The following is an 18,069-nucleotide window of genomic DNA, read 5'->3' as shown; positions in this document are numbered from 1 at the left end:
AAACCTAACTTTATCCCTATAGCTGTATGTTTGTATTTCTTCTTAGATATCTTGTTAGATACCCTACTTTCCAAATGGATGAGGACCAGATTCTTTACCATCTGCCAGAAGCCTATTTCTCCCCTTGAGTCCTCAGCTTATTTCATCACTTTTATATCCACCCAGTAGCCAACCTCAAAACTCATTATCAACTCCTCATCCTTGCTCATCCACACCTCCTTCCCACCCAGCTGGCCTTCAATGGGCTATCTTTTCGGTTTCAAATCCACCTCAATTTCTGCCTTGCCCTTGTGACTGACATCACTACAGCTGTCCTGTCAGTGCTTATCCATCCCTTCATGTCTACTGTAACTGTCTCCCTACATAGCTCATGCTGCCATCTCTTCCCACATCTAAACCATGCTCATATTCTTGCCTGTTAGCTCTTTCAAAGGTGGATTTAATCACCATCTTCCGATCATCCCAGCCCTTAACAAGGCCGTAAGCCTGTGCTCTAGACCTGCGTTGTCCAATACAGTAGCCACTAGCCACATGCCTGTATTTAAATTTAAATTTATAAATTAAATAAAAGGGAAAAAAGCAGTTCCTCAGTCACACAACCCCATTTCAAGTGCTCAATAGCCACATGTATTCAACTCATCCACAAAAGTTACCTCTTCTTGGAAGCTTTCTCAACTCCTTAAAATATATAAAATGAGGAGCCTTATGTACAGTTGTATTCCTAGTCTCATCCTTGTCTCACTGCACTGTGATTGTTTATGGGGGTATCTCCTCCATTCACCTGGGCCCTCAAGGATAGTGACTGGCTGCGTCCAAGTCATCTTTGTGCTCTGGGCTTTTACAGTGCCTGATGTATAGTGGGCACTCGTTTATTCCTCTCTCTTTCTCTAAAGAGTTACCCTCACGAGAAGGTTCACCAGGAAGAAACTCTAAGATGCTCACTTCATAATGTGATACAAAAGCACAAAGGGAAACTCAATCACATGCTCCCTCTTTTCAGGTACTGACTCAAGGGGCTCTCTGAGAATGGACCCTTCCTTCCTCGGCTCACCCTCCCTTTCAAGATCACACTCAGTTCTTGTCTTTTAGAACCACGCGGAAACAGTCTGGCAAGAGCCACTGTTGTACCAGTTGATTTAAATTGAAATGTTTTCCCCAGATAAATGCGTGCTAAATAATACACCAGCTCTCCAGCCAAAGGGAAGTGACAGGCGCTCTGTAAATAAAGGCACTTAGTTGCTGGTAAAGAGCTGTAAAGTGGTTCTGAGCTGATGTTTGCTGACCAGCAAGAAGCAGCTTCACCTGCTTTATATAATTGTCACTGCAGTCTTCCCTGCTGTATATTAAAACTGCATCTCATAGACCCAACTGTCACATTGGATATACCATCCAACGTGGGGTATGCCACCTTTCTCTGTAATTGTTTTTGACAACCAGGCATCACATCTCAAATCTTTTAGAAAGTGTCTGGTCCAGAATCCCTAGGCTGGGTCAGTTCTGACACCATGTGGCCTAGAACAGTGACACCAAAAGGCAATGTGAATAGAGGAGAGGGAAAAGGGAAAAGAGGTTTTGTTGGTCTCGGAGACCAAGTAATGCATAGTGGCAAGTGTCTGAACACAAATCTCAACAAAGACTCTACCTCCTCAGTGTTAAGACACATTTTTCATGTTACACTGTATCATGTGAGGAAAACTTGCCATAAAAATGCATGGGTATTTTGGCCCCAAAGCACACACGTTTGTTCTGAGTCCACATTTCTGTCCTGCTGAGTTCTGGAGACATGGTCATGTAGCTCTCAAGACAAAGCAAAGGATGGGGTTTTATAAGGACTACAGAATAAATCATAATGAAAACTGGGTAGCAGTGGCCAGGAAGCTCTGTCATTATCACTCAGGGCAAGTTAGATTTGCTTCCCCCACTGAAAAGAGGAACACAAAATCATTTTGTACTCTAATTCCAATTCACCTGCAGTGTGGTGGTGACAAACGCCCAGATGAAGGGTAGTGAGAATATCTGAGGCCAATGAGCATTCCCGCTGGTCCAGAGTGTCTCAAGGAGGGACACAGTAGCAGGGAAACCTAGTTTGTCCCTCGAGCCCCATGGGGTAGGACAAACCCAAGGGGTGGGCTGCATGATGGAGCAGCCCAAGGTGAACCCAGAGCACTCACTCATCAGAGAGAAAGTCACTTCCTATGCTGATGGCCAGGAAAGTCAGAGTGTTCCCAGAGGAGAGTGTTAGAAACCAAGGGCGAGAGAAGAGCAGACAGAGTAGGAAAACAAGGGGAAATGTGGGCTCAGTGTGTCTATAGTTCTGGCAGTCTCTCACTGAGGGCAGAACAGACTGCTCGCCAGCTGCTGGAGGCATGGGCCCCATTCCACTGCGGACCAAGATACATCCTCGAAGCCACAAGCCCTAAGATACAGCCTCTGCCTTCTTCTGGCCCCTGCGTGCCTGTGTGCGTGTGTGAGTGCTTTCAGGGGAACAGGTGTACAAAAGAAGGAGGGCCCTTCTCTTTTTTTTGTAAGAAAACTAAGCTCCCTTTCCCTTTCTTCCTTATCTCCTACCAAAACCTATTTTCCTTGCTTATTCCCAAGCTAAAGACAGTAAAGGGAAGGCTTTTGAGAATTGGGTATGTGCAGAAGGGAGGGAAAGCATTTTTACCAGTTTGGCCATCATCTAGGATCTGACAGGCTGGGATCTGGTTTCTGAGAGCTGGAAGGGAAACCCATGTCAGAGGCACACATAACTCAATGGTGCATTGAGATTCTGATCTATGGACCTTGACGATCACAATTATTAAATTGGGAGAAAACAGACATGCACTTTTCTGCCCCTCCCGCTCAGTTCCATCTCCCCCACCCTGCCCGCCTAAGGGACTGCTTCTCCTGCTTCTGCTTCTCTCCATTCCCCTTGCTAGCTCCTGCCAGGAGAAGAGGAGCATCTGATTGGGTTGGTCAGTTTGTTCACTGGACTGGGTGTTGTTAGCTTGCAGATTATTGTGCCTTACAGCAGGGCACATGAGTCACCTGGGGACCCCGTTAGAATGCAGATTCGGATGTAGGAGGTTTGGGGTGGGCATGAGATGCTGCATCTCTAACAAGCTCATGCTGGGGCAGAGTTGGGAGGACATACATGGAAGAACAAGTACTTAAAGGCAGGAACCAAACGGTGGCTTGCCTCTTCCACTTCCTAGAAGGTCAGCTTACGGTCTCCTCATACCCTCTGTCACCTGCACTCCCTGCACAGGCAGGGCAGGCAGGAGGCAGGTTCTGGCTCTCCAGGACACAGCGGGGTAGGTAACACTCTCGTTCAGAGCCTTGACATGTTGCTCTGCCTGCAGCCCGGCTGAGCAAGTGGATACCAAGATTTAGATTGGGGGAGAGACAGGGGTTGGTGGCATAGAGAGGTGAAAACCAGGCTTCAGACTGGATCAGTCAGGGTTGCCTCAAGCCACTCCTAACAGACACATGAAAAAATGCTCCACATCACTCGGCATCAGGGAAATACAAATCAGAACCACAATGAGAAACCACCGCACATCAGTCAGAATGGTTAAAATGAACAGCTCAAGAAATAACAGATGTTGGTGAGGATGCGGAGAAAGGAGAGCCCTCTTACACTGTTGGTGGGAACGCGAACTGGTGCAGCCACTCTGGAAAACTGGATGGAGGTTCCTCAAAAAGCTAAAAATAGAGCTGCCCAATGACCCAGCAATTGCGCTACTAGGTTTTTATCCAAAGGATACAAAAGTGCTGATTCAAAGGGGCACTTGCACCCCAGTGTTTATAGCTGCATTATCAACAATAGCCAAACTATGGAAAGAGCCCAAATGTCCATCAACTGATGAATGGATAAAGAAAAGAAGTGTATGCAATGGAATATTACTCAGCCATTAAAAAGAATGGAATCTTGCCATTCACATCAACATGGGTGGAACTAGAGGGTATTATGCTAAGCGAAATAAGTCAGTCAGAGAAAGACAAATATATGATTTCACTCATGTGGAATTTAAGAAACAAACAGATGAACATAGGAGAAGGGAAGGAAAAATAAAGTAAGATAAAGAGGGAGGCAAACCATTAGAGACTCTATAGTTAAGAGAACAAACTGAGGGTGGCTGGAGAGGAGGTGGGTGGGGGGATGGGGTAACTGGGTGACGGGCATTAAGGAGGGCACTTGTTGGGATGAGCACTGGGTGTTATATGTAAAGTAACGAATCACTAAATTCTACCCCTGAAACCAATACTACACTGTAAGTTAACGAACTTGAATTAAAAAAAAAGCAATGAAGACTAGAAGCCACTCTATACCAAGTATGAAGAAAATCAGATATTGACGCAATCATTGGAAGGGCCGTTTCACTTGCAACACGAGGTGGAATTTTCCACAGGGGGTGCTGGAGACCTCAAGGCAACTCGAAGAAGGCCACAGCAGCCCCCTCAGTCCCTAGCAGCAAAGCCAGTGATGCTCAGAACGCTCCCCTAAGAGCTGCTTTGAACCTCGCATCTGCTCAGGGTCGGGCTGCCACTGCCTCCAAAGAACTAAGGTTTCTTTCCCTTTTCCAAATTCTAGATCTTGTCCCTGGGCCCCATTCTCCTTGGCAGATGCTGGTGCAGAACCGTGCAGAGAAGAGGATTCTAGGAACGGCTGTTCCCAGGTTTGCTGCACTGTTGAACAGCTGTGGTAAAGAGATGGTGCTGAGCTGACAGAAGGTCATGCACGTGCAGCATGACCGGTCTGGGCGGCATGACGGAGCTGAGTTCTCCCTTGTCAGTAAGATGGCACTGCTCATCCCAGCAGCTATAGTTCTCCTGGGCCCTGCTCCCTCCACCTTCAGTCCTGGAATGATGGGATTCAGGCCCCCATTAGGCCCCCAGGGCCACCCATCTGGTGAAACACTTACGGCAATGATCCTGCTGTTCATGGCAAGCCTGCACCGAGGCCTCACATCCCATCCTGCCGAGGCCCTGATTAGTGAGGCTGTTTGTTACGAGGTTTGGCTGTGCTGTCTGAGACTTCTAGATGACATCTTTACTAGCAGCTACCTGCCCAGGATCCCAGGGAAAATGACAAGGAAGATGGGGGCAGAGCAGAGAAGGCAGATGTGCATCATTTAACTCTGTCGTGCCTCCTGCAGAGAATGGGTGACTCTATGAGCATCACCTCTTGCTAAATGACTTCTTGTGTCCATACTGTCCCCCCCTGTCCAGGGGTCACCATCCGTAGGTGGGCGTATAACAGGGTAAAGCTTAACAACCCCATGCAGCAATAACAATGGCAAAGCTTAACATAGGTCAATGGCAAAAATATATACTGGAGAGAAACATTGGGAATTGTTCCGGCAGCATCTTTGCAGTGCCTGACGTTAATCAGGGGACCCTGGTCATCAAGCCACTGTTTGGGAAGACTGAGGGGGTGGCAATTTAAAGGCTGCTTTCCTCTCTGGGACAGCAGCCTATTCTGAGTGTGGGTGTTCAGGTCTCAAGCCTGCTTCCCGCAATGGTAAGAAGAGGCAGTGGATGCCCCTTTGAAAGCCATCCCAGCGACCGCGGGTGTCACTGCCAGGCAGGCTGATGTGAGCCTCTTTGAATTACTGAGTGAAGGATATCCCTCTTGCCAGCCCCTGTCCCCTGTAGGCACAGCAGAGAAGTATTACAGGCTGTCCTTACCTTGGGAATTAGCCTGCAAGACCCCGATGCTGTCATCAAACTGCATAGATTTGATGTTGAGTGACGCCAAGATGCATTCCTTGTCCTGCAGCGAAGTATCATCAATATTATTCTGATTGGCTGACAGGATAACGCACATGTCACAGAGGTTGATGTTGACGGCCCTTAAATCAGCCCGACTTAATGGCGTACCCTTTGGCATAGAGGAAAGGAAAAAAAAGAAAAAAAGAAAGAAAGAAGAAACAAAAGTGAGACCGAGGGACAAGAGGGGAAGAGGGGGAAAAATAAAAACAAATTAAAGATTGAGCCAGAGCTTTGGGAAATTATTTAACAAGTATCTTTGTTATGCCTTGACATTAAGCTGGCCTAACTACATTCAAGGGAATAGGAGCTGTGTGCTAATCTAAAGGGTAGTCAGTGCTGATGGCGGCATTTCAGGCTTGCTCTCCACACTCAATCAAGCTGTTGCTAACAAACGAGGGAGAGGAATAATGCCAAGGTCCTACATCTTCTTCCTGCCTGGAAATTGTCTTGATTTAAGAAACTGTCCTGTGGCAACCTCTGGCTTTCAGAACATCACGAGGGGGTGGGTTTCGAACGCCTGTTTATTTAATAGCAGGTCACTTCTGTCTCGGGCAAAAACAGCAGCTCCAACTAGAATTTCCAATGCAGTCGAGGGGAAATAGCCAGTGAGCGTGGTGTGATGAGGGGGCTCTGATGGCGCTGCTCCACCTGGAGGAGGTGGGAGGGTTGGAAGGAATGTGCATCTTGCAAAGGGGCAGGGGAAAGGAGTTAAGCTTCAAGTCATATAATTTTATTGCATATTTTCAGCAAGAAAAAAACAAAAACAAAAACCAAGAGGGGCTCCTAGGTGGCTCAGTCAGTTAAGCATCCGGCTCTTGGTTTCAGCTCAGGTCATGATCTTTGGGTCGTGAGATGGAGCCCCACACCTGGCTCTGCACTGGGCATGGGGCCTGTTTAAGATTCTCTTTCTTCCTCTCCCTCTGCACTCCCTTCCCTGCTCCCTCTCTAAAAAACAAAACAAAACAAAAAAACAAGAAAATCACCTAATTGACCAACAACATAGGGATGGTTGAATACACCACCGGACATACATTCAAGGGAAGTCTATGCAGCAGGTAAAGAGACCAAAACAGTTCTCCATGTAGGCATAGCTTTGGAAGAATCTCTGAAATAGTGGGATAAGTTGGGGGGGGGGGGGAAGGTACACACAAAAAAGTTGTAGATAATTCAAAAAGTATGATTTCATTTATGGAAAAAGAAACCCACAAAATAAAACTATATATTCATGAATATACTGATAAATGCATGTACATTCAGAGAGAAATTTCAAGAAAAAGATACACTAAACTAATAATAGTAATTACCTCTAGGGAGGAGAATAAGATTGGGGGTAAGGGAAAAAGTTTGTTTTTGACTTTACATACTTCTGTCTTGTTTGAATATTTTATAACAAGAATGTATTTGTATATTACCGGTATAATTAAAAATAAATAAGCCAGTAAACAGATTTTTTTAAAAATCCCGTAACAACAAAAAGCAGTGGGGGGGAAAGAAACAGAACAAGGAGGTAATGACAGAGAGGTAGAGAATGCAAGCTCAGGTGAAATAAAAGGATTAGTGCTAGAGGGGAGAGGTGTGACCTCCACAGGCTCTGTGTCCCTAGGAGGGATCCTAGAACTGATTAGGTCAGCCCATGCCGGGGCTCCCCAGGGGCCATATGGCCTCATTTTGGAATTCACATACTGGGTTCTCCAGCCTGAATCCAGCTTCTGCTTTGCCTACATGGGGATTTGAGTTGCCTTCAACTCACTGACCGTATAGGGAGGGGGTCTGCCAGCTACCAGATATCCTTGGATCCCTTCCTCCCAGTCTCCCTCCTGGGGAAGGGGCTTTGAGCTGATGGAACTTGGCTGCACAGATTGAGACCATCAACCGTCTTTTATGACTCAGTGACAGTCATGATTCTGCTCTCAGACCCCAAAATACAGCTGCAAAGTGATATGATGGAGGAAGAGGCATTTAGTGCTATGGGGCTGGGAAGCTACTAGGCTCCGGAGCAGTATCTTTTGAGAGGAGAAGAACCCGACTTTTCCAGGGATCTCTTGGTACAAAATAAGTCTGACCAACTTCCTGAATCATTTCGCCAGTGCATAAGCCTCAATTGCCTACATCCATATTCTTTTAATTTTCACCTTGTAGGGAATCCAGCAGTAATTGTGATATAAGACAATCCCTGCACAGTTATATACACATGATTTCAAAACTCAAGAAATACAAGTGACATACATAGAAACACCATGTTTCTGTGGGCTGGCTCCAGATGTGGGGCACTGTTTAAACAATGAAATATGTGAAGACAGAGATGAAGGCCCATTTTGTACAAACATATTGTGCTTGAGTGAGCTAAATTTTGGAGAGTTTAAAAAGGACCTGCAAATATGAGAGCTGATTCATATGCATACCAACAGGTGAGTGCATGTATGGAAGAGTACGAAGAAGGAAACACACACACACACACACACACACATGCATGCATGTGTACACACACACACAGGCATGTGTACACACACACATGCATGTGTATACACACACACACACACACACACACACACAGACTCATGTAGCCCCGCAAAATAATAAGCTCTTTTCAAAATACTTTTAGATCCCAGTCCCGTGGGACCAGGGGACCATGTGGAAAAGCACATGTAGGAAGACAATCGTGGAAATACACACTCAAATCTACGATGACTGAAATTAGAAAGGTATATATCTGTTTATGCTTTTCCATGCATAGGACTATTTGTTTTTCTTCAGGTGACTGTTTTTAACTCCCTGTGTTTACTAAAGCAGTTTACTAGTTTACTAAATCTAGAATTGTTTAAAAGTTTATGAAAAATATATTGATTAGTGATTAGGAAGTCATTAGATGACTCCAAGATCATATATCCCATGTCCTTACACTAACTTATAGAGTCTCAAACTGTTCCTTTTAGATTTGGGTCCTAGGATTTTTTAAAATCAAGACTATCCCATGCACATATGTGCCCATGAAAACATTGCTAGGCTTCTAAATGAATGGGAGGCAGGGAGTGGCCAGCAGAAGGGATTGGCAGCAGGAATAAAGAAAGAACTCTTAAATGCACTTGGTTAAAAACATAAAGTGGTACAACCAAGATTTATAGAAGCGTTAATAATGTCATAAATAAAATGACAGAAGTAGTTCCATAAGTAAATTCTGCCATAAGCGTCATAATATCTCAAAGCACTAGGTTTGGGTGGGCAAGAGAGAGAGGGTAGAGACACTGATATGGTAATGCACTTGATACCAGCCTAACTTTATGCTCGATGAGCAGCTGAACTTGGCTGCAAATTCCTTTTAATAAGGTCTCCCAGGGTTTAGCTATTCCTAGACAGAGCAGAGGGGAAGGGCTGAGTCCTCAGGCCCATAACCAGATGAAGAAGCAGACGCATGATCAAAGCTACAACTATCATATCCGTCTGGGATTTTCTTTTGTGAAGGGAAAGAAGAAAAAAACATCACTAATGTGACCCTGGACTTACGGGCAATATGGACACTTTGGGGAAGTTATGAAGCGTCTCCCATTCCCGCTTGAGGTACTCAATGGAGCCCACAAACACGATGTGCTTGAGCTCATGGTAATGAAAGTTGCTGGCACGAAGTGGCATCACCAGGTTCCGGAGGCCAATCAGGGCTGAGCTGACATCACCAAAGATGCAGACCACGACGTGACCGCTCAGGACTGTCATGGCAGCTTCACTTCGAGTCTGCAACAGGGAGAAGTGTACCAGCATTGGAGAAAAGACCTCAGAGATTGTGGTAAGGATTAAAAAAATCACTTTCATAAAGATAAACATTTGTTGAGTGCTTACTATGTGCTTTCATTTTTATTTCATCAATGTTACAGTCACGCCATATGTGTTTATAATTTGAGTATGTGTGTATACATTATACTGGTGTAATAAGTATATATAAACATATATCCACACATAACATGACCTTTTTTGACAAAGATTTAAGAAAGTTATGCCATAATACATATGAGCCGGTGCTCTTTCCTGATGATTTTTAGCGGGGGGGGGGGGGGAATAAGAGGGAATAGCAATATTTATGTTGCTTAGAAAAGAAGTCTTAGTTTCCATGAAATTGTTGATAAAATAAGCTGCCTTTTCTGGCTCTCTTGCTGAAATGATGATAAAATGGTAAGATCTATGCTAGTCTCAGCTTGAGAAGTTTGAATTTTGAGTTCTGGACTCACCAATGGGATTTCACACTACATCATTACATCAGTAGGTAGAATATAACATCCTAAGCCAGGGGCTGGCAAGCTATGGCCCACAGGCCAAATCTGGTCTACACCCTGCTATTGTTTGGCTAGAACCAAGGCAAGATTGGTTTTTACATTTTAAAATGGTTGGAAAAAAAAAGAAGATTTCATAATATGTGAAAATTACATAAAATTCCAATTCCAATAAAATTTTATTGCAACACAGCCAATCTTACTCATTTAGGTATTGCCTATGGCTGCTTTTACATTACAACAGCAGAGCTGATTAGCTGTGACAGAGACCATATGGCCAGCAAGATCTAAATTATTTATTAGATGACCTTTTGTAAAAAGAGTTTGTCGACCCCTGTCCACTGCTGCTTTGTGGTTTCCAGGTACATTCCTGGAGAGGCCCACCTGGGTAAGTCATCAGAGGAAGACTCCCAAAGAACAATTAAAAGGATCTAGAGATCGATCAGCAAGAGTAATAAGCCCATGTCCTCCACCGACCCTAGGCTTGATCTCAAATGAATGAATAAAATCACCCCAGTGAATGGAGGACCCCAACTTCCCATGCAAATGATTAGCCACTGCCACACTTTTGCTCACTGTGTGAGTGAAGGAGGCCACTTAGCGGGCCTTTCTCCACTCCTCCGTCTGGTCCAATACCTCCCATTCTTGCCTTCCTTCCTCCCGATCCACCCACTGCATGCCCAGATGGCCCCATGTGGCTTTTGGGGAGGCATATTAATGTCCACTGCACATATCAAACTCTGTTTGATTTAATCCCTAGAATTGACTGGTGTATTGATTGTTTAAATGCCAATATTACAATTCACGACAATGTCAGGGTTATTACAGTAACCCCCAGGGAGAAGAAGAAGCCAGCTTTCACTGCCTGATCGTTAGAATAAAGCAGGGCTGTCACCATTATCGGTTTCCCTCTGCAATAGCCCAGGAACACCTAAGACAGGAGCTGTAAGATATATCTTAGAAACAGTGACCAAGGAGGACCCACTGGGAAGTCAACATCCCATTTCACTGCTTCATGGAGAAGACCTAGAGTTAGTTTTCTTGGCTGCTTGGAAGTCTGAGTGCCTGGATACCGTTAGCAGAGCATCAACCAGTCTGTAATATGCTTTGATGGGGTTTCTAATAACTTTTAATTGGAGTCTAGCTCTGTTCAGTGAGCTTGAGGAATACAAACTGGGTCCAGAGCAGGGGTTGGAAACCTACACTGGGAAGTGGGTAAGGCTCCAGTTAGCAAAGTGGCTGACCACAGGAGCTTAGCTCTGGGGACCGAAACACCAATCCTTAGACTGGCCATAGTAACATCACCTGCAGAATCTTGTTGGATCCCAGTTCCTGGAAAGTCTGATGCTACCAGGCTTAAGACCCACTAGAGAAACTACTCTCATGTACATCTGGTACTCCTTATACATCTTTGAAGGTTTAACCCAAGCTGGGCCTTAATGGCCTTAAACCCTTCAAAGAACAATTTGTTTGCATCCAGTAAGACTTCTCTGGCCACTGAGATACACAGCCTAGTCTTCTCCCCTAGATTTGAATAGCATTTTGTGCCTCATAACACTTAGCTTTATGTACACTGTTTCATAGTTACATTTTATATCTTCTAATTAGATGATCATTTCCTCAAGACTGAGGCCACTTCATATTTTCTAACCCCAGAGCAGTTAGTGTCCTGCACCCAGAGGGTCCATGCAACCCCAAAGCATCTTCACATAGCTGGCTCTTCTGAGTATTCTCATCTCTGCTCCAATGGGACTTTGGCGAGGGCTTCTTGGACCACACTGTCTAAGTAGCACCTCCTGGTCCCTTTCTAGACCATGGCCCTCCTTGATTGGTCTTCATAGCACTGGATCCGTGTCTGAAATGTTTTTCTATCTTCATTTATTTACCTGGAGATCTTCTCTTTGCCTCCCCTGGAACATAAGCTCTATGACAGCAGTCATTGTCAGGGGCTTTACCCCTAGCCGCAAAAGCAGTGTCTAGCACATAGACGGCCTGTTATAAATGTTTTGTTAAATGATGTTACTTTTCAGATGACAGAAGCAGTAACTCACTTCCCTAAACTCTTTCATGCCAGAGGGGATTTTGTTTGGATGTCAGTTAGTCATACCCTCTTCAGGAATACTGGTAAGCCATTAAAACCCTGGATTCCAGATATGATACCCAGCCCTTTTACCTGCCACAGGTGGGTAACACCAGTCTGAGTTTGGATCAACAGGGCAAAAGTGCAGTGAATACACCAGGATGTAAATGCATGGAGCACCTTCATGATTAGAACCATTTGCGCTCCTGGTAAATTAGACAATAGCTGTTTCTTGAGAATTCTGACTTTCTTTCTGTGCTTTTGTCTGTAACATTCACACCTCTAAGACAGCCTCTAGCACAACCCTGTATTGGCTCTTAATTGCTTGATTATAATTAAACTGAGAAAACACACATGGAAAAATCTAGTGGATTAGAGTACAAAGCCATTTTCAGGAACTGGGGCAGCCCTTTTCTAAGAAGGGTGGCCATGACATCAGAAATGATAGGATTTTCCTGGCTGACACAAAGAAGCAGGGCACAGCAATCTGCGATGAGAAGACATCTGACCTTCCTGATTATTAATCCATTTTTCATGGATTAGCAGGACAATAAACTGTAGGGAACCCAATGTGGGCATTAAAACCTAAAGCTGTTAACAGGACAAGTCCACAGTGTAGAACAGATTGTTATCTAGGCTGACATTCCTAGCAGAGACCAGAAGAAGCCTACTGCCAGCCACCAAGATGACCCAACCATGAAACAAGGCTCTGAGCCCCCACCTGCCCGAGGTGGACCCATGGCTCATCATTGTCATCATTAGTAAATGCATTTTGTATCATGTGCTAAGAAGGATCCCAAATATGTAAGACTATTATCTAGAAGAAGACAAGACATTGTTATAAACAAGTAACATTGTTTATTTGATTGGTAGCATTCACAACTCTTCATGGCATTTAGTAATAATAATAAGAAGAAGAAGAAGAAGAAGAAGAAGAAGAAGTAGGAGTAGGAGTAGGAGTAGTAACTTTATTGAGTCCCCTGTGGGTTTTACTCTTCACTACAATCCTAGGAGTTAAGAGTCAGTCTCATCTCATCTTCTTACAGGTAAGAGAACTGAAGTGTAAAGAGGTCAAGCAGAGCCACAACCATAGGAATTATGGATGTCTTACACACAGCACATGCCTGCCCCATATTGTAATAAGCCAATAAATACTCAGAGATTAAAAATTCCATCCTCGGTTCGTATTCTGATGAGAGTTCTAGCTACTTCAATCTGAGTCCCAAATTTTAATGATCAAAAATAGTTAGGACCAGGGACTGTATCTTCAGCCGGTTAGGGAAACCTCATTCCTAGCAATGGCAGTTTGGAACCGAAGTGGATGGCATAGATTCTGTGGCCTGCCACTCACCAGGATGACTTTCTCTATCTCCTTGGGTGCGCACCAGTGAAACATGCCAGTAGAGTCGTACTTCTTCACGTTGGAGTCCATGTTGTCAATCTGATCATTGCCAGGAATTAACAAGGGGTCATGCCTGGGGAGAAAAGGACAAGAAAACCTACGTGGAAAATGTAATAAATTATAAATGGAAAGTGTCCCCTGAGTTCCAGCTCAGAGGAGATGAAAGATGCAGAGAAAGTGGCTGTCACTGAAGGTCATTCTTTTGCTTGCAGAACCCATTCCTTGAAAGACAACTGCCCCAACCACCACCACCTGGAAAGGCAGGTGACCTTTATTAACCAGTAATTCTGCCTTTACCTCCTGTTCCCATTTCCCTAGAATGGCCTTCACGTTATTTTGTGGACTTAGCCTCTTTTCACGGATACCTCTCCCTTCTATTCTCATTTGACCAGCTATCCAATCTCCCCCATGTGTGCATGTATGCACACGCGCACGCACACACACACACACACACACACTCACACCAAAGAGTTGTTATTAGCATTGGCAATGAAGAGTAAGGAATAGGAATAGAGCCTCATGCTGACTGACTGGCATGAGGATGGAAAGCCAATTACTTGCTCTTTCTGACTACAACTTCTGACGTGATGCTCTTCGCAGTAAAAGCTTTAACAGGCTGCACTTTAAATATTTTAGCAATTTGCCCAATCAGATTTTGCTCTCCCTGGCTGAAGCCCTTTAAAGATTCAGCAGCATGTCACATCAGAGCAGACTGACTACCAAATGCCCACATCTGGAATACATGATTTCAATACTAAACAACACCCTCTCTCCTTGCTTTGACAACTGTATTTGCACTCACCGTCCAATGACGGTCTCCCCCACCCCCACTACACCTCCCAACTGTAGCCTTCGCTGGATGAGAGCTCAAGCTCAGACGCATCTTAATCAACGTGTCTTGAATTCACTCTCTTGCCTTGTTTACTGGAAAGGAAAGGAAAGATGCTGCTACAGAGGACTCCCCTCCAATGGGTTGGCAGAGCCTCACCAACAACCTTAGGAATTACAATAAAATCAGACGGGTCTAACAGGCTCATAGCATAAGAGACATACTCCTACATTTTGGGCCATATCCACTGTCCAGACTCCATCTCTGATAGTGATTCCATATCTCAGTTTTGGGGGAGGTCGTTTAGGTTTCTATAACACTGACAACATATAATTAGGACAAGTCCCAGGCACACATACCTATCTGTCCTTGCAGGGGAGCTATCTTCCCTAAATAGTATCACCAATTCAAGATAGAAAATACAAATAAGTTCAAATTCCAAAAACTTATTATAATGTGATTTTGCCTTTTAAATTATCTATTTTAAGCATCAGTGGGTGACTATTTAGTTTTTAGTATTTCTCCCCCTGACATTTCTCTGATACTTCTCATTTATATGTCCACAACATAGAAAGTGGGACAGGGGGATGCCTGGGTGGCTCAGTCATTGAGCGTCTGCCTTTGGCTCAGGTCATGATCTCAAGGTCCTGGGATCGAGCCCCACGTTGGGCTCCCCGCTCAGCGGGAAGCCTGCTTCTCCCTCTCCCACTCCCTCTGCTTGTGTTCCCTCTCTCGCTGTGTCTCTCTCTGTCAAATAAATAAATAAAATCTTCAAAAAAAAAAAAAGTAAAAAAGAAAGTGGGACAGGAATCTCTCCTACATGATCCACAGACCTAGAATTAAGCTTTCGGGATATCAGGATATGTATCATGAACACCCGCCCCCCCAATACTCACTCCACCCCCACTTAAGATGGGAAAACTCTCACTGCATTTATTTATTCCTGAGGATTTGCTTTTAGGTGATACCAAATGGCAAATACTGCATGAGGCAATCCTGCAAAGTTATCTTCACCAAACATGCTAGATTACTATAGGAACTGTCATATCTAATCTTCAAAGGAGAAAAACAATCCACCTTGGAAAAGCATCTCTGTAGCTGTTGGGAGGTCTTAAGGTGTTGTAAACCACCAGGCCACCTTTCAAATACTGAACTTGGTCAAAAATGCTAAAATAAAAAGGCAGTTGCTCTCAGAACTGGTCACAGATCAGGGCAAGAGCAACTTTTGATTTTTTTTTTTCGTCTTTGAAACATCTTTAATAGTTTTTATAGATATCTGTCTGTGATAGGTAGGTGGACAGAAAGCACCAAAGAGAGGAGATTTCAGAAAATAAGTAGAATGAACTCTTCCCAGCCCTAGAAGAACATATTTTAGTTGCAAGAGAATCTCAATAAATTTTCCCTGAAGAAATAGAGCCAGCTTCAAATCCTCTTGCCCAGTTTATTGGTTAGAGAGGAAATATTATCTCAAGAAAGTCTGAGATTTGCCCCTAATGCCTCTAACCCTCATCTTAGAAAAGTAAATAACAAGCCTGATGATCAGTTATCCCTCAATGAGAGGAAAAAAAGAGAGTTTTTTTAATGTCAAGTCTCACTAACTGGGGTGAGGGTCTAGGGAAAGCAGATATAATTTTTTTATTTTTTTATTCTTTTAAGATTTTATTTATTTATTTGACAGAGAGAGACACAGTGAGAGAGGGAACACAAGCAGGGGGAGTGGGAGAGGGAGAAGCAGGCTTCCCGCCGAGCAGGGAGTCTGACACGGGGCTCGATCCCAGGACCCTGGGATCATGACCTGAGCCGAAGTCAGATGTTTAATGACTGAGCCATCCAGGCACCCCTACAATTTCTTTTTTAAAAAAAAATCTTATTTGTTCTTGAAGTATAGGGGACATACAATGCTATATTAGTTTCAGGTGTAATTTGACACTAGGGTTGCAAGCCATGATTGGCACTGGAATATCCAGAAGCATCTGGGAAGTCTCAGTGGTATGCCATGCTGCAATCCGTACTCCCTACACACCTCTCACCCTGGTCTGGATAATTTAAATGTATTACCCAGGATCTTCCTCAAAGGATCTGAGCTGAGGACCATTAAAAATCTCCCTAAACAAAGATATTTCTTTTTCTGACCAGCCCTGGTACCTGGATGTTGAACTTTGATTTCTTGAATCATCAAAGCAACCAATAAACATGAATTTTCTATTTTGATCCAGGAATGGAGGCTACCCTGATGATTAAGATGCAGTCCCTACTCAAAGAGAGGGTCATAATATAGCAAGAGAGAGGAAATGTCAATCAATAGTTGTGATACAGTGTGATGAGTGTTATAGCATACAAGGTGGCATGAGAATACCAAGAAAGAAGCTGTTAATTGCCTGGTATTTGAGTAATATGTAGGAAGGCTGCCCAGAGAAGGGAACATTTTATCTTATCCCTGAAAGGTGAGGAATCTCAGCATAGTTTAGTGTTGATCCACTAACAGCCATTAGGACCCACTCAGAGACCTGAGGCCCAAATGAGCCCAAGGATGGCACCCCAAACCATGGCTGGCGATGTTGGCTATGGTATTGTCCAACCTGAGGTATAGAAGACTCAGGCCAAGCACACTGGCTGTCCTCTGATGTGCAATGGTGGTCATCAAATAGAAGATGGAATCCACTGATTGCATATGACTGATTGAGAGCAGGCTAAGAACCATGTGTGGAATTTAGATAGAACAAATATCAAGCTTCTGAACACGAAGAATGTTATAAAAATGGAAGGGGTTTAAAAACAATGACATGTTTCCCAAGGCAGTGGATTTCTCATCATTTGAGACATTCCAGAAAAGCTGGGATACAGAGATTTCATTATAAATGTTGGGTGAACCTAGAAGACCTTCTCAGACCAGAAGCACCGTTCTCTCAGAGACAGAAGTAGCTAGAAGAATTCTGGAAATATTGGGCCACTGCTGGGCATCACAAGGCCAGAGGGCACTAAGTAACTGAAGAAAGGTTGTTGTTGGAGCGAAGATGGGAGAGAAGAAGAAATAAAGACTGAGTTCCATGAAGGACCATGAGTTTTCCTCATCCATTGGGTTCTACCATCTGGAAGGAGGCTTGGAACATGATTCATTCCAACAACACGAGGGTCTGTAACTACTTTGGGCCAGACAGGATGAATTTCTTTACCATGTATGTTCCTACAGTTATTTCAAGTGGCTTAGATTGGCTTAAACTGCAAAGGTCTCTGACATAGGTGAACAGTGAAAAGCCAGCTGGCCACAGGAACTTCTAAATTGAGGTTGATGGAGTTTACATCAATAAAAGAAAGTTCAAGCATTTGCCACTGAGCACAACAACCAACATTGCTGCGGTCAGGGGAGGCCCAGGAGAAGAACCAGACAGTTTGTTGTATCTGGAAATGAAGTCCACCAGAAACCTCCCTGAACAAAGAATCCCAGCATCACTTGTTTACAAAATGATTAAGAGAACCACACTCAAATGTTCTCAGACGATTCCTCAAAGACCACTTAGTTGGAACTAAGGAGAAATACTAGATATTGTCTTTCCTGTCTTAATTATTTTATGCATTTCCTCAACTCACAAAGTAATCTCAACTCCCTTAAAACGCACCATAATTGATTTGAGGCTCATTTGTCATTTACCACTGAGCCAATGTGCATGCACTATTTTAAGGTAACAGAAACTCTATGAGCCGAGGTCCATCTGCTGCATAGCTGCTAAATGAGCATAATTCT

The 18,069-nt window shown here is 44.0% G+C and overlaps 1 protein-coding gene across 29 annotated transcripts in view; it reads right to left on the bottom strand.

The window, feature by feature from the left end:
* The window catches only part of KCNMA1 (potassium calcium-activated channel subfamily M alpha 1), a 744,082-nt gene that overhangs the window by 61,984 nt on the left and 664,029 nt on the right, over positions 1 to 18,069 (bottom strand). For all 29 annotated transcript variants that reach the window (XM_088020031.1, XM_028109572.2, XM_028109573.2 and 26 more), the window contains 3 exons: positions 13,448 to 13,571; positions 9,259 to 9,483; positions 5,674 to 5,866 (listed from right to left, as the gene is read on the bottom strand). In XM_088020031.1, the coding sequence (XP_087876157.1) occupies positions 5,674 to 5,866; positions 9,259 to 9,483; positions 13,448 to 13,571 (542 nt within the window). The remainder of the gene's footprint in view (positions 1 to 5,673; positions 5,867 to 9,258; positions 9,484 to 13,447; positions 13,572 to 18,069) is intronic.

The sequence above is a fragment of the Eumetopias jubatus genome, unplaced genomic scaffold (genome assembly GCF_037043125.1).
Source record: "Eumetopias jubatus isolate StellerSeaLion01/CBP00866 unplaced genomic scaffold, mEumJub1_p1.0 scaffold_17, whole genome shotgun sequence".
NCBI lineage: Eukaryota > Metazoa > Chordata > Mammalia > Carnivora > Otariidae > Eumetopias > Eumetopias jubatus.
This window is presented reverse-complemented; position numbering and strand designations above follow the sequence as displayed.